Source organism: Aethalodelphis obliquidens, unplaced genomic scaffold, assembly GCF_003676395.1.
Source record: "Aethalodelphis obliquidens isolate GAN/ISIS:26980383/991018 unplaced genomic scaffold, ASM367639v1 scaffold22, whole genome shotgun sequence".
Classification (NCBI taxonomy): Eukaryota; Metazoa; Chordata; class Mammalia; order Artiodactyla; family Delphinidae; genus Aethalodelphis; species Aethalodelphis obliquidens.
The window spans coordinates 2,756,149-2,771,423 of NW_020837966.1; the positions used below are offsets into that span (position 1 = coordinate 2,756,149).

Consider the following 15,275-nt stretch of genomic DNA (forward strand, 5'->3'; position numbering starts at 1 on the left):
TTCTTTATCATGAATCCTTTAGCTTTTCATGGGAGACTAATACTGCTGGATATTGGGAGAGTGAGATAAATTTTGAGCCTGTTCTTCCAAACCGAGGAAGTTAAAGTGGGATCCAGAGTGGTAGCCCAACAGGATGATTAGACTTATGGAGAAAAAGGTTAACTTTTGCAAAAACCACCCTAGTACATTGGACTCTAAGGTATTGTGGCAGAGGTAGTGCAGCATGAACTAAAATGAAGATACGTATCATACCTTCCTGTATTTGATGAACTTTAACAAGGAGTGGCAAGCAGGAGCCTTGCAGGTCTCTTGGTTCTGGAATAATCTTGCTGTGACTCTCCTGACCCTGGACTTGCTGTTCAGCTAGCGTATGGAGCTGCTTAGCCCCGTTTCTTTTGTCTCTACCCTAAAATCATCTTTCTGTCTGGAGGCATTTTTCGGATTATCATACAGCACAAAGACAGGGAACCAAGAAGAGTGCGGTAGTCTCATTGAGTTGAAGAGACAGAGACGAGTTCAGGGAGGCTGAGGTGGCTGAAATTTGAGAGGCATGATATGGGAGCGGCGAGGGAGATATTGAGAGAAGGAGGTCTGTAAGTATGCCTTGGGGTCGTCTTGAGTTTTGGCTAAAGACTAAGCTACCCTACATGGGATGATAGTCCATAAGGCCAGGCAAAGATTACGAGTAGGGAAAAAAGAAAATCTGGGGGGCTATAGCTGACTAATAACTAGGACTCACATAGGTCTTTGAATTGTTCTAGTTATGACCAACCAGAGTGGAAAGACCTCGTTGAACACCCTGGACTGTCAGTGGAGACCCCAGAAGGGCCATTAGTAGTACGGGCTAACTAACTCTAGAGCAGGGATTGGCAAACTGTGGTCAGTGGGCCAAATTCAGCCTGCTACCAATTTTTGTAAAGTTTTACTGTAACACAGTCACAGCATTTGTTCACATAGTTGAGTTGTGTGGTTTAGGTCCACAAAGCCTAAAATATTTACTGTCTGGCCCCTTACAAAACAATTTTGCCAACTCTTGTTCTAGAGTAAAAACCATCTGGAACCCTTACTAATAATATTTGAAAAGAAGCCTGAAAAGGAGCAAACTGACATGCAAGTAACTTAAGTGCCTGCCAAAGCAAAACTCAACACTCTTTAAAGGAAGACCACAAAATCCAGATAATTAAAGTGTTCAGCATCCTGTCAGATATTACTAGACATGTGAAGAATTGTGACCCATAATCAGCAGGAAATAGAAACAGGCCTAGAAATGACAGACATGGTGGGATTAGTGGAGAATTCCTTTACAGGACTTTTAAAACTGCTATTATAAATATGTTTATGGACCTAAAAGGAATATATGACTACAGTGAGAAAAGATGGGACAATGTAAAAAAAAGAACCAAATGGAACTTTGAGAGCTGGAAAACATATCTGAAATGAAAAATTCCCTGGATTGGCCTAACAGCAGATTAGACTCAATAGAAGAAAATAATCAAGGAATTTGAAGATATAGGAGTAATACAAAGAATAATGATGGGAAATAAATGAATACCACCTTGGTGACCTGTGGGGCAATATCAAGTCATCTAACATACGTATATTTGGAGTCCCAGAAGATAGGAGATAGAAGGGAGACAGAAAAAAATATTTGAAGAAATAGTCCAAAATTTCTAAATGTGATGAAAAATATAAACTCACAAATCCAAGAAGCTCAACAAAGCCCGAGCAAAGTAAACATGAAGAAAGCTACATCAAGGCACATCATGATCATAAATGGCTCAAAAGCAAAGGTAAAGAGAAAATCTTAAAAGTAGAGAAAAAGCCAAGCAACTATGCAAGCAACTGTGCAAGCCAGAAGACAATTGACATTTTTAAAGTGCTAGGGGACGATGTCCACGTAGAACTCTTATTCAATGAAGATATCTTTAAAAATTGAAGCAAGAAAGAAAATTTCCAGACAAACCACAGCTGAGAATTCATCAGGAGACCTGCACCTTAACCAATGTTAAAGGAATTTCTTCACGCTGAAGGAAAATGACAATAGATAGAAGCATGGATCTATACAAAAGGAATGAAGAATGCCAGAAAGGATGAGTGCATGTGTAAATATAAAAACATTTTTCTCATTTTAAAATCTTTTAAATAACAGCAGTGTATTGGGGGGTTTATAACATCTATAAAAGTAAAATATATGACAACAGTAGCACAAAGGACAGAAACAAGGAAATAGCCATATACTATAGGAAGGTGCTTTGCAGTTGGTGGAGTTATTTGAAGGTAGACCATGAGAAGTTAAAGATGTATGTTGTAAACCCTAGAGCACAGGCCAGCAAACTCCAGCCCATAGAACAAGAAGAGTTTATTGCCTCCCCTGCCCCCCAACGCTGACAAAGTATTTTACTGTCTGCTTGAGCAGATTAAGTTTTATTGGAAGACAGGCACACTCACTAATGTTTATGGCTATTTGGCGCTAGGATGGAAAAGTTGACTACTTGTGACAGAGACCCTATGGCCTGCGATTCCTAAAATAGTTACTATCTGGTGCTCTACAGAAAACTTTTGCTGGCACTTGATCTAGAGGAGACACTAGAGAAATAAAGTGGTATAGTTAATAAGTCTGTATTGGAGATTAAATGGAATTTTTTAAAATCTCAATTTTTTAAAAAAGCAGGGAAGACAGGAACAATGGACAGGGCAAATAGAAAACAAATAGCAAGATGGTAGATTTAAACTCACCCTTATTTAAAATCCACCCTTACTTAAAATCCAGAGGTTATCAGATTTTATATGTGTATAAAAACAACACTCAACTCTATAGTGTCTGTAAGAAACGTAATTTATAAAGACACAAATAATTTGAAAGTAAAAGGACAGAAAAATATATATCATGCAAAACTAATCAAAAGAAAGCTATATTAATAACCAACAAAGTAGACTTCAGAAAAGGGAATATTATCAAGGATAAAGAAAGACACTTTATGATGATAAAGGTGTCATTTCATGAAGATGATGTAATAATCCTAAGTGTGTATATATACACAGACACACGTGTGTGTGTGTGTGTGCCTGTATCTATGCATACATACACACAATAGCAGATCTTCAAAATATACGAAGCAGAACCTGATAGAACTGAAAGGGGGAATAGACAAATCTTCAGTTGTACATTTTAATACCCCTCCTTGAGGAGTGTTGATAGAACATCTAGTCAGAAAATCACTGAGGATATAGGGAGATTTGAACAGTACCATCAACCAATTTGACTTAATTGACTTTTTTAGAACACTGTACCCAACAAGAGCAGAATACACATTCTTTTCTCATGCATGTGGAACATTCGGCAAGAAAGACATATTCTGGGCCATAAAACAAGTCTCAGTGAATTTAAGAAGATTAAAATCATATTAAATTATATGTTTTGAATGAATTTAGCAATGTTTCTGGATAAAAGGTCAGTATAAAAAAGCATGTGAATTTCTATATATTAGTCATGAACAATTTGAAAATAAAATGTTAATGACATTATTATTTACTATGGCATCAAAAACCATGAACTATTTAGGGATAAATAGTACACTGAAAATGACTAAACCTGCTGAGAGAAATTAAAGAAGACTTAAATACATGGAATGATGTACCATGTTCATGGACTGGAAGACTCAGTATTGTTGGAATATCAGTTCTTCCCAAATTGAGGTATAGATTGAATCCTAATCTAAATCCCAGTAAGATTGTTGTAGAGATGGACAGATTTATTCAAAAATTTATATGGAAATTAGAGAGGCTCTAGACTAGACAAAGAAATCTGTAAGAACAAATCTGGAAGCTGATTTTAAGACTTCCTATAAAGCTACAGTAGTCAGGACAGTGTGATATTAGAGTAAGGAATAGACATAAAGATCAATGGGACAGAATAGGGAGTCTAGAAATAAACCCATATGGATGTGATCAATTGTTTTTAGACAGAGGTGCCTTGATGACTCAATGGGTTGAGGAAACATTTTTCAACAAATAGCACTGGAACAACTATTTATCCATATGAAAAAGAAGACTCCATTCTTACCTCATACTGTATACAAATATTACCTTAAAATGAATCATAGCCCTATATTTAAAACTATAACATTTCTAGGAGAAAATCTTTATGACTTTGGGGTAGGCAGAGATTTCTTAGGACCCAAAACGCACTTGGCATAAAAGAAATAATTGAAATTTTGAACCTTATCAAAATTTAAAACTTTTCTTCAAAGGGGACACTGTGAAGAAAATGAAAAGATAAGGCACAGATTGGGAAATAATATTCCCAATACATATATTTGTATTCCCAATACATACCAAGGACTTGTATTCAGTATTTATAAAGAACTCTTATAACTCAAGGAGATGACCCAGAAGGTAAATGGGAAAAAAATTTGAATAGGTCTTCACAAAAGAAGATATGTAAATGGTCAACAAGCGCCTGAAAAGATGTTCAATGTCATTGGTAATTAGAGAAGTGCCAATTAAAACAACAGTGACATAGCACTACATACCCACTAGTATTAGTAAAAAGACCAACGATACCAGATTTTAACCAAAATATGGAGCAACTGGAACTCTTACACACTGCTTATAGAAATGGAAAACGGTACTATCACTTTGGAAAAGTTTGCCAGTTTCTTACAGTGTTAACCATACACTAACCATATGACCCTATTACCAGGACTATCCTGGGTACTTACCCAAAATAAATGAGAATACCTGTTCACAAAGAGACTTCGTTCATAATAGAGAAAAACTGGTAACGACCCAAGTATTCCTCAACAGGTGAATGGATAAACTCATTGTGGTATGTTCATACAGTGGGATATCAGTCAACAATAAAAAGAAATGAACTGCTGATAAATGTAACAGCTTGGATGAATCTCAAAACCATAGAGAACAAAAAAAGATAAACAAAAAGGAGAACATGTTGTATGACTCCATTTAGGTAAGATTCTAGAAAAGGAAAAAACAACCTAAAGTGATAAACCAGATAAGGTCAGTGGATACCTGAGGCTGAGCTGAGGATGACTGTAGGAGGCATGAGAGGACTGTTTGAGATATTGGGAAGGCTCTCTGTCTTGGTTGTGGTGTTTGTTACTGGGGCTTATGCATTCATCAAAACTCATCTCATTGTACACCTTAAATGGGTGTATTTTATTATGTATAAATTAAGCTGCAATAAAGTTGGTTTAAAAAGTAAAAAATCATCTAGGAAACTAAAGTCGAACTGGACTTGGTCTTTTTTTCTCATTAAATATGAAAAACTTTAGAACATCAGATTACCTTTTATCTAAAACATGTACTAAATTGTAGTCAAAGAGCAGAAGAAAAGTTCAAAAAGAAAAAGAAAAATTAAATTATTATGTCTTCCCTTGAATCAAACTCCTGCTCACTGAAGTTGCCAACTGCCAACTCTGTCTTCATCCAATGGATTTTCCGTTCGAAGTCAACCATGACCTATCGCTTTTGTCAAGATTCCCAATAACAGGGACATCAAGAAAGTAATTGATATTTCTAAGATGTTAACTGTGAATAATGTGACCACAGGAAGGTTCAGCATGTCTACCGGAGCTGATATAATTCTCTTATAGCAGAGTTTGATCTGAGTCAACTTTTATCCCACTCCTCTAAATTTCTCAATAAACACGTATTTCAAGCATTCAAGCTCATCACTTAAGCTTTTGTGAACATGGGGGGCTCATTCTGTTGCTTCTCATTTGTGTCAGTTTGGGTAGCTCCTTGCCTTTTCTTCCTGTCTTGGGGTAAACTTTTAATAACAGTCTAGGATCAAATGCTTTCTCCTCTTGTCCACATCTCTTCAGGCACATGGTACTTATTTTGTTCGGGTGGAGCAGTGAAAGGAGTAGAATCACAGAATATTAGAATGGGAAGGGCGGGGCTCTGGATCATTCAATCAGTTTTCAGAGTAGGAAACTTAGGCCCAGAGGAGGAGAGGGACTTTCCTAATGCCTCCTAACTCTTAGGAATGGAAGCATGCCCTGACCCCTTGAGCCCTCCAGCTGTCTGGAAACAGCAGCCGGCTTCCCTCTCTGAGTCAGGCTCCTCTGTGATGGGAGAGACATTGTTCACCTGTTTTCAAGGCATCGCCGAAGAACAGGGGATAAAAGGGCCATAAAGTGTACATTGCAAAGGTACACTGATACTTGAAAGCAATCTTAAGTTACCACCTGCATAAATTATTTTCCTAACCCTTTGGGATGAAAATTCCTGTGGCTGCTGCATTTCAGAAGAGTTTGAGGTTTTCTTTCTTCCTTTTGCTTTGTTTTTATGACACTGTGAACTTGTTTTGGAGGGGAGACTTTTAACTTTATTTAGCCTTGCTGCAGGGGTTTATAGTAATTACAAAACTATGCTAATGAGAGAGACCTATCATAAATCTGATATGTTTCCCCAGTCATAACCAGAAAGAGCCCACCTTCTGTAGCTTTGAAAAGGTAAAGACCTGACTTATTCCCTCCCTGTTCCCCACCCCCCGCCAGGTTCATTGCTCATTGCGGTACTGTTATTAAAACAGATGACCTGTCTCTAAACACCCCAGAATGACATGACTGTGCCCCATCAGGACTGTAATCAGACCACCCTGTGTTTTATGGACTTAGTGTCTTGGCCATCCAGAGGCACGCCAGTGGGTGCAGAGTTTCTGCTTTGCTGCTAATTAAACTTTGGAAACCTTTTCTTTGTTGCTGGGCCAATCATTTCCACAATCTGATTGGCCAGAGTTGATTCTATTTGAAATGGGCAAATTTCTATTTATTCTGAAAAACAAGCAACAATTCCAAAGAACAAATGTTTATTTGAAAGAGCAAAAAAGTAACTGTCAAATGAGCGGATTGCCTGAAAATAGCTTTATCCGAAAAGCCTTCTGAGAGTAGGGAAAAATTTGTCGTGGCTGCCAGATACAATATTATTCACATTTCAAAAGAGAAAATGACGATCTTAATACCTTCTCTTAGGTTTCTGCTCTTGGCCTTTGCACAGGTCCTTAGCATCTTGTGATTTACATCATTCCCTGAACAGCCCTTTGGAGGTGGAGGTGGGGGTGTGTATGTGTCAGTGACTGTATTGGAAGTGGCATAACATATCGTTTAAGATTTGGGACTTTGGAGTCATTCATGCATTCATTGTTTATTCATCACATATTTTTTGAGTGCCTCCTGTGTGTCAGGAACTGTTCTAGGCACTAGGCTGGAACAGACTAAATGAACAAATGAACACACAGGCTACAGTTCCCTGCCCTTACGGAATCTCAGCGCGTCGAACATACCTGGATTCAGGTTTTAGTTCTGCCACTAGTTTGTGGCCTTGGGCGAGTTACTTGTTCTCGCCAAGTTTGTTTTTTCACGTGTAAAATGATGTTCATGATAACTCCCACTGCCTAACATTTTTGAGGATTAAGGAGATAATTTTAAGTGTTTAGCACACGGTGAGTCCTCATAAATGGCAGCTGCTGGGGCAATTCCACCATCATCACTGGAAGAGGGGATTCAGCAGGGAGCCAGGGCGCTGACATGCTAGGATGCTCCACTGGCAAGAAAACAGGTGAGATCAGTCCCCATCCCTAGTCCTTCTAGATGTAGGGGTCACGGCCAGGAGTCACAGCCTGGTTCTTACCTCTGCTTTTCCTTCCCTCTACTTAAGCAGCAGCCTGACAGAATTGGCCCTTGTTCAGAAATAACTACTCTCACCATCCTGTTTTGCTTCCCTGGGTGACAGACTCTAACATTTCTTCCCCTCTTCTTCTTTCAGATTGTTTAGTGTAATTTTGGAACAATTAACCAAAGAAACAGAAGGCGGCAACCACTCCAGTGGCAAATCGGGAGGCTTTGATGTCAAAGCCCTCCGCGCCTTTCGAGTGTTACGACCACTTCGACTAGTATCAGGAGTGCCCAGTAAGCACGTTTCGTTTCCTAAAGCCAGAAGTTTGTTGATTTTTATCCTTCTGGGTGGGTCTCGGGATTATGAAACAGGGTGCGATGAGGTGAGTTGCTGTGCACCAGCCAGGGGCTCAGCAGGTGACCGTGGAGGCCTTCGCCATTTACAGAGCACTTTCGCTTGTATTGTCACTTCGGGTCCCCGTGACAGCCCCGACCGGGGGTGGAGGGGGGTGGAGGGGGGCAGTAGTGATTGTTGTCTTCCTGATTTTATATTAGAGGGAATCTTCTCTCGTGCAGAGACCAGGTGGGTGGTGGCAGGAGACCTTGAGTTCAGGCCTCCTGATTGCAGTCTGGTCTTCGTCCTCTGACATCTGCTGCCATCAGCTCCTCCCACTCTCAGGCCTGTCCCTTTGAACGTGGTGGGTTATGGGGATGAGGGTGTTGGAGGCCTCAACTGACTGCCTTTTTTCAAAGTGAGAGCAGCAGGGGGCTGGGATCCTGAAAGTCTATTTAACTCTCCCACGGAGGGACTGTGCCCGTCTCACTCGGGGGTGAAGAGGTGAATGCTTCTGTGTCCTCCCTGTATGTAGGGCACAGTAGCACCTGCCTGAAGGTGGTTGTGAGGTCTGAATGCAGTAATGCAGGGAGAGCCTTCAGCGCAAGGTCTGGAGCACAGAGAGAGCCCTCAGTGTGAGAGATGCTGTATCACCCACTAGCCTACTCTACCTGTCTGTGCCAGACCCTAGTTTGCTTCTTGCTCCAGATCTCCAGGCCAGGTTCAGTGCCACCTGAGTTGGAACAGATGCCCCATCTGTGCCCTGGCCAGGAACTTCCATAAGGAGCGCGGCATATGCTTCCCTGGGCTCTGCTCATGATAGGACATCCCTACTGGGAACTTCAGACGGTGGAAGTTTTAGTGCCTCTCCAAGGACTGTGGCTGTGAGTTGGCTGCCTGCTTCCAGCTGCAGGACAGATATGGGATTGCAGGCTGTGCCTTTTTTTCACAGCTCATAAAGCCATCAAAAGAGCACAGATCATGTTTTTGCCTCTCCAGAAGTTCTTCATGAAATTTTTATTAAACCTGTTGGCACTCAGAACGCACCAAAAATTGTCTGGAAAAAAATTTCAAATTTAACATTTTAAAATGTAGGAAGTGGTGTTTTATGTGTACTTGTTTTTCCAGATTGTTCCTTTATTTTCATTGAAAAAGATCAGCACAAGTCAAAACCACAGAACCTTCTGGAAGCAATTGAGAAAAATTGAAATACCTTGGAAATGACTGGCCCTGTTACTTGTAACATGATTAAATGAGAAGCTCAGTGAGCAAACATGAGGTTTCAGATTCAGTTGTTACAGCTTAATCTGATTTCAGAGTAACCACGGCAACTTTTTTCCCCCAAAGAGCAAATGACAGGCCAGCCTGCCTGCAGTATGTGCTGTGAGCAGACATGCGGGTGCAGTGGCTTTGTGGGTCTGAGTCACATGTGAGGACTTTCTCAGCTCATGTTCATTAACTGCCTTGGAGCAGCCACGTCTCTCATCAGAGCCAGCTGGGCTTTGGGGACATGGGTCAGGGGCTCTGCGTCACGCTCTTTCCCATGCAGTTGGCAGCTGTGGACTAGGGATTTCTTATATACTTGAAGTTGTTAAAAATGCCTGGGAAGGTGTGACTGTTTATACTGATCTGGGAGTTGTCTAATCCCTTCTCAAGAGAACTCAGACTGTCCTACAAGACATGATTTTGTGTGTGTATGTGAATATATGTTCATTCATTGGAAGGTAAACATGTGTTTCAGATAGAGTCCTTCAGATGTTTGTGAAGCTCTTAACTAGCTCCACACAGGTAACTGATAAATATGTATCAGAATCCTAGACCATCAAATGGGAAAGAACCCTCAAGATCATCTGGTCCACAATCACCACCTTTTAGATGAGGAAGGTCATCGAAACCTTGGGCAGCTTCTCATGGCTAGGGGGTGGCCAAACAGGACCAGACCGGCGGCCTCCTAGTTCCTGGCCCACTGTTCCTTCTGCTCCATTTCACTGCCTCCTTAGTTAGAGTCCTGTGAGATCTGTTGTGCACATTGGTTATATACAAAGGAGCCTAATGTCATGAAAGTGTACACATTCACAATAAGATACAATGTCATTATTTCATAAATTTGGCCAATCTGAAATATAATAGTTACAATAAACATAGACACACGTATGAAACATAGGGCTCACTGCCATACAGCTGAGAAGAGCTAACTGCTGGATGATGATTTTGGATGGCCCATCCATGTCTTAAAAAAAGAAACACGAACAAACCCAAATGAAAAAGCAAACAAAAAGCCCCTTGCCCAAGTAGATTAGAGTGTATGTTTCTTTTCCCCTCCATCTTTTCCTTATAGAAGGCAGAAACATTAAAAGTCATCCTACTGATCATTTTTTCTCCAAAAGAAACCATTTGAACATTTAAGTATCCGAAGACAGTATGCAGGAGTTCTGTCTTAATGAAAGTCTGGAAAGAGGTTCTTTGCGAGTCTGAAACCCTCTTATCGCCCTTCCCTCCCCATCCCATCTCCCAGATTTTCCCATGTGCTTCTTATCAAGGCGAACTTTTGCTGTTATCGCTGATAAGTATTTTTGCTTGGTGTGTTCTGACTTCTAACGTATTTAATTCTAGCATCTCAGCCTCTTCTGTTCTTTCATTGTTTGAATATGTATTGGGAAAGTGAGAAGATACTAGAAAAGGGCAGTTTGGAGGAGAGAGAGACAGCAGGGAGAGGAAGGGAAAGAGAAAGAAAAAAGGGGGAAAAGAGTGAGCTAGTCGAGTGGAAGCTGAGGTAGGTCCCGGTGTTGGGAGGAGCGCAGGGCACGTGCAGGGGCGTCAGGTGGCTGGATCTAGTCCGGCTCTGGTTTCCTGCCGACCGCTCTCCCTGCGGCTCCTGCTTCCCCCCACCCCCCACCCCAGGCCAGAGTGTTGCCCCGCTGTCCCTGTTCCCATGGTCTTTTCTCTTCCTGTACCATGGCTCTCAGTGTTGCTCCGTGGGTAGCTCCCAGGTTTCCACGTCCCTCCCTCATCTCTCAGGTCCACGTGTCAGCCTCAGGGCACTACCCCCTTCATGTTAAGTGATCAGACTCACCAGGTGGACAGTTGCTCTTACCCTCTCCTTCCCGGCCCCTCGTCTCCCTCTGCCACTCCAGGGGACCCTCCTTTGACAGGCTTGTCTTTGTTCAGGCACTAGGATTAGCCTCTTGACCTTGCCCTGCCTCCCTGGGCACCTTCCTCTAACTCAGACTCACTTGCTGAGTTCTGATTTCATCCAGCTCCTTACCCTGTCCTCCCTGGAGGGCCCAGCACCCTCCAGCTGCCTCTCTGCCCGTCTTGCCTATTGCTGCCCCACTTGTCTTTCTAAAAAGGCTGCCTTTTGAGTTTTCCTGGGTCTCTCCCATGTATACATGTTATTAAACTTTTGTTTGATTTTCTCCTGTTTAAACTAAAGAGGCTGCCTTTTGCCAATGGACTAAACTCTGGCCCTGTGATCTGAATTCAAAACTCAGAGCTACCCAGCTGCAATCTGCTTGTCTTTCTTGTTACCCTTTTCCACTTCATGACCGCCACCCCCAGCCCTCGTGGCGCTAGCTCACTTCCATGCTTTTGGTACTTTCTTCCGCTGCCTGGAGTAACCTGTCTCCTCTTGCCTGTGGAAATCCATCCTCCTCATGCTTCAGGCCCACCTGAGAGGGAGGCTACTGCCCAGTCCTCTTTCTTCTCCCCCACTCAGAAGCGATGCCTTTCATCCCTCTTTAATTTTAACTGTGTGATATTACTTATTCAGCATCTGTGTGCTACCTTAGAGTAATTTGTGTTTAATTCTTACGTCTCCTTCTGCAGCATAACCTCTTTGAGAGGAGCCACATTATTTAATACATCTTCATATCCCCCAAAGCACTAAACCTTATGCTGGCTGCACGGTAGATGTTCAAGGAATTTTGTTGAATGGATGAACAAATGCATAAAGGAATGACTTTCATATCTGGCAGTGCCCTCTCTAGGCCTTAGTTTTTCCATCTTTCAAGTTGAGGGAGTTGTATTAGATGGTCTTTAAGGTTCCTCTTTGACTTACCTCACATCCAGGCTTAACGTTAATTAAAAGCTATGAAATACCTCTGAGTTTTATTACTGTGTGTCCTGTACAGAGCAAGCATCATTAGGAATCATATCTGTGCATCACTGAAATAGCTTCCTGGCTCACAAACTTATTTTTCTCTTTCCTAGGTTTACAAGTTGTCCTGAACTCCATCATAAAAGCCATGGTTCCCCTCCTTCACATAGCCCTTTTGGTGTTATTTGTAATCATAATCTATGCTATTATAGGATTGGAACTTTTTATTGGAAAAATGCACAAAACGTGTTTTTTTGCTGACTCAGGTGAGTAATAAAAAATGACAGCTAACCTAGCTATTTAAACATTTGGCTTTCCCAAAAACAACTTTTGTGGTTTGGGGAAGATCTAAAACAAAGTGAGAGAGAGAGAGAGAGAGACAGGGGAAAAAAAAAAGCCAAATACACTGGTGAATCTAAGACAGTCCTTAGTGTGAATTATATTCAGAATAAATGAGAATTTAGTTCCCTTTTCTATCTTGATTTCCTATGTAATGTGCTCTGGTAAACGAGATGGGGGGACCCCCTGAAACTGGACCGTGAGGTGAATCAGTAGTGTTGCTCTGTATAGGCTGAGGAAAGGTGCCGTTAGAGTGGGACAGAGGAGAGAGGGGTGGATTCTGAGGAGAGGAAATGGCAAGTTGCATGGAGGAGGGCAAGTTTGAAGTGAACCTTGAAGGACAGTAGGAATCCGACATAGCACAGCTGGGAAGTAGAGTGTTGCAGGCTCTGGGCAGGGTACTTGGCTTCTGCAGCTTGGTTTCCTGATGTTCATTCCTCCCTTGAGTGGTCAAGCCTTCTTCTGCTGTTTGCAGATATCGTAGCTGAGGAGGACCCAGCACCGTGTGCGTTCTCAGGGAACGGACGCCAGTGTACCGCCAATGGCACAGAGTGCAGGAGTGGCTGGGTTGGCCCCAATGGCGGCATCACCAACTTTGATAACTTTGCCTTTGCCATGCTCACCGTGTTTCAGTGCATCACCATGGAGGGCTGGACAGACGTGCTCTACTGGGTAAGCCGCCTGAGGAGAGAGTTGATGGAGTATGCTTTCCTCAGATAAAAGTGTTTCATTAGCTAGAGCCATTGGGGAGCTGGCTGAAAAAGACCCCCTGGAAGTGAGTTCTTTGGGAAGGGAAGCAGGCCCTCTCGTCACTCAGTAAGACCTATCATCTCTCCATGTTGGGGCCTTGGTTTCAGCTCTAGAAAGCTGCTATAGGAGGTGGACTCCCTCGCATCCCCAGCGCCGCCTGGGGACTTACTGCTGAGCGCGCCCAGTAGTCCCCTGTGTTGGAGGAACTCCAGAGGGCCGGGGCTGTCCTCATTAAACTCTTAAAGAGCCAGAGGTCATTCCCCAGGTTAAGAGGCTCCTGGACTTCCATGGACTAAAACTGACCTTTTATACCTGAAGGCAGGTTGCTCTACCAGATCCTAAGTGGAAGATAGGGAACATTAATTGAATTCTTGTCATGCTTTCCATAGCTTAGTACAGCCTTAAAGCCCAAATGGGTTTTTCCCCCCATTCAGTATTACTACTGATCAGCCCAGCATAAGCCCTTCGCTCTCTTTTCCTTTTCCTTCGGAGCTATAGAACTCTGGCAGAGAGGGTAGAAATGGCATATAAGCCTTCCAGGGCTGGTGGACCTGTCCATGAAGACAGCTGGACACTCTTTGTATGGCTCAGGGCTGGCTCTCCTTGTTCCTGACAGAGCCAGCAAGGTTTGCTGTAAATGAAGAGCAGTCATATTTTAACAGCCATTTCTCAGAGCTGGGTTTGTTGGTTTACTTCTGTGTCTGATAGAATTTGAAAAAGCTCACAGAAGTTTAGAAATTATTTTCCATGACACAGAGTTGCTGGGAAAAACAGCTGACTTGCAGATTTTGAGCCTAAATCCAAGTCCAAATGGGATTAACCAGGATTCCAATAATGACTTGTTAAAAGACAATGGGTAATAACCTACTTCTTGAATGGCCAGTCTCTAGTTAGAAGGCCTGCAAGTTGAGTAGCTTCCGACAGGATCTAAATTTCAGACACTTTATAGGATTTCCCATTCCTCTGTAACTTCAGGGAACATAGCGGATAACGGTTGTAAATAGGTTTTTGCTTCCCTTCACAAGTGAACTCCATGCATGCAAGATTGTAGAAGTCCCTGTATATGTTCAGTGTTAGGCAAAGAAGACATGTTTTTATTTTCATCCCCAAAGTGTGAGTCTAGTTTGGTAATAAGGTTTTTAAAACATCACCAACATGTTATATCTTGTTTCTCTCTCTCTCTCCTTTTTGTGTTGTCATAGGGGAGTGTGTGTGTGTGTCTGTGTGGGTTTGCACATCTGTTATTTATATCCATAACACAATGCCTTTTGTGAAGAGGAAGAAGGAGGGAGATTATATTGGATGAGCCAAGGCCATGGCCATGCAAGGGGACCCTCTAATTAGGTAAAGGGTTTGCTTTCAGTATTACCTTCTAAGCTGTAACTCATAGTTAGGTTAGCAGAGGGCTCAATCCAAGTCTTCCCTTGAATTTCTGATAAATAGGAGAAGCGTCATCCAGATAGCCCAAACTCTGATCCTTCCCCCCAAAACAGTACAGGAGACAACATTTTGATTTAAAACAAATAAATGAAAAACCTGTGACTCCTCTCAGCTCTGTTCTCCCTGTTTTCACGGTGAATTGCCATTGCCGATCCAACATGCCCTGACTAATGGACAATTTTATACTTCATGTTATGTTTCTGCACACTGATTGTCTCATGACAGTCTTCCTGTCGCTGAGCTAGCGAAAACTCTGGGAGCGTGTGATTAAATGAGAGAAAACACGTACCCAGAAACAAAAGTTTCTACTTGCTTTCCTGAGAACCTCTAAGTATCACCTAGGATGATATAATTATTACCTCTGTTTTTCATATGACAATCACAGAGCTAATAATTTGACAACATAATAATTACATTCTCTGTGAATTACATGGCATCTTTATTCTGATGGAGGAACTCCAGTAATTTATCAACATTATTCCAGTCTATGTCCCAATAGAGAAGGTCTGGGAAACAGTGGAATATAGACTCCTGAACATCCCCGAGGTCCTACCGCTAGAGCAAGTGGTACTTGATTTAGAACAGGGGTCTACAGACTTTTTTTATAAGGGGCCAGATAGTAAATATATTTGGCCTTGCAGACTGTAATGTCTCTGTCACAACCACTCAGTTCTGC

At 42.1% G+C, this 15,275-nt stretch overlaps 1 protein-coding gene across 2 annotated transcripts in view; it reads left to right on the top strand.

The window, feature by feature from the left end:
* The window catches only part of CACNA1D (calcium voltage-gated channel subunit alpha1 D), a 317,329-nt gene that overhangs the window by 163,056 nt on the left and 138,998 nt on the right, over nucleotides 1-15,275 (top strand). For both annotated transcript variants that reach the window (XM_027121102.1, XM_027121103.1), the window contains exons 5-7: nucleotides 7,792-7,934; nucleotides 12,184-12,336; nucleotides 12,885-13,081. In XM_027121102.1, coding sequence (XP_026976903.1) covers nucleotides 7,792-7,934; nucleotides 12,184-12,336; nucleotides 12,885-13,081 — 493 coding nt within the window. The remainder of the gene's footprint in view (nucleotides 1-7,791; nucleotides 7,935-12,183; nucleotides 12,337-12,884; nucleotides 13,082-15,275) is intronic.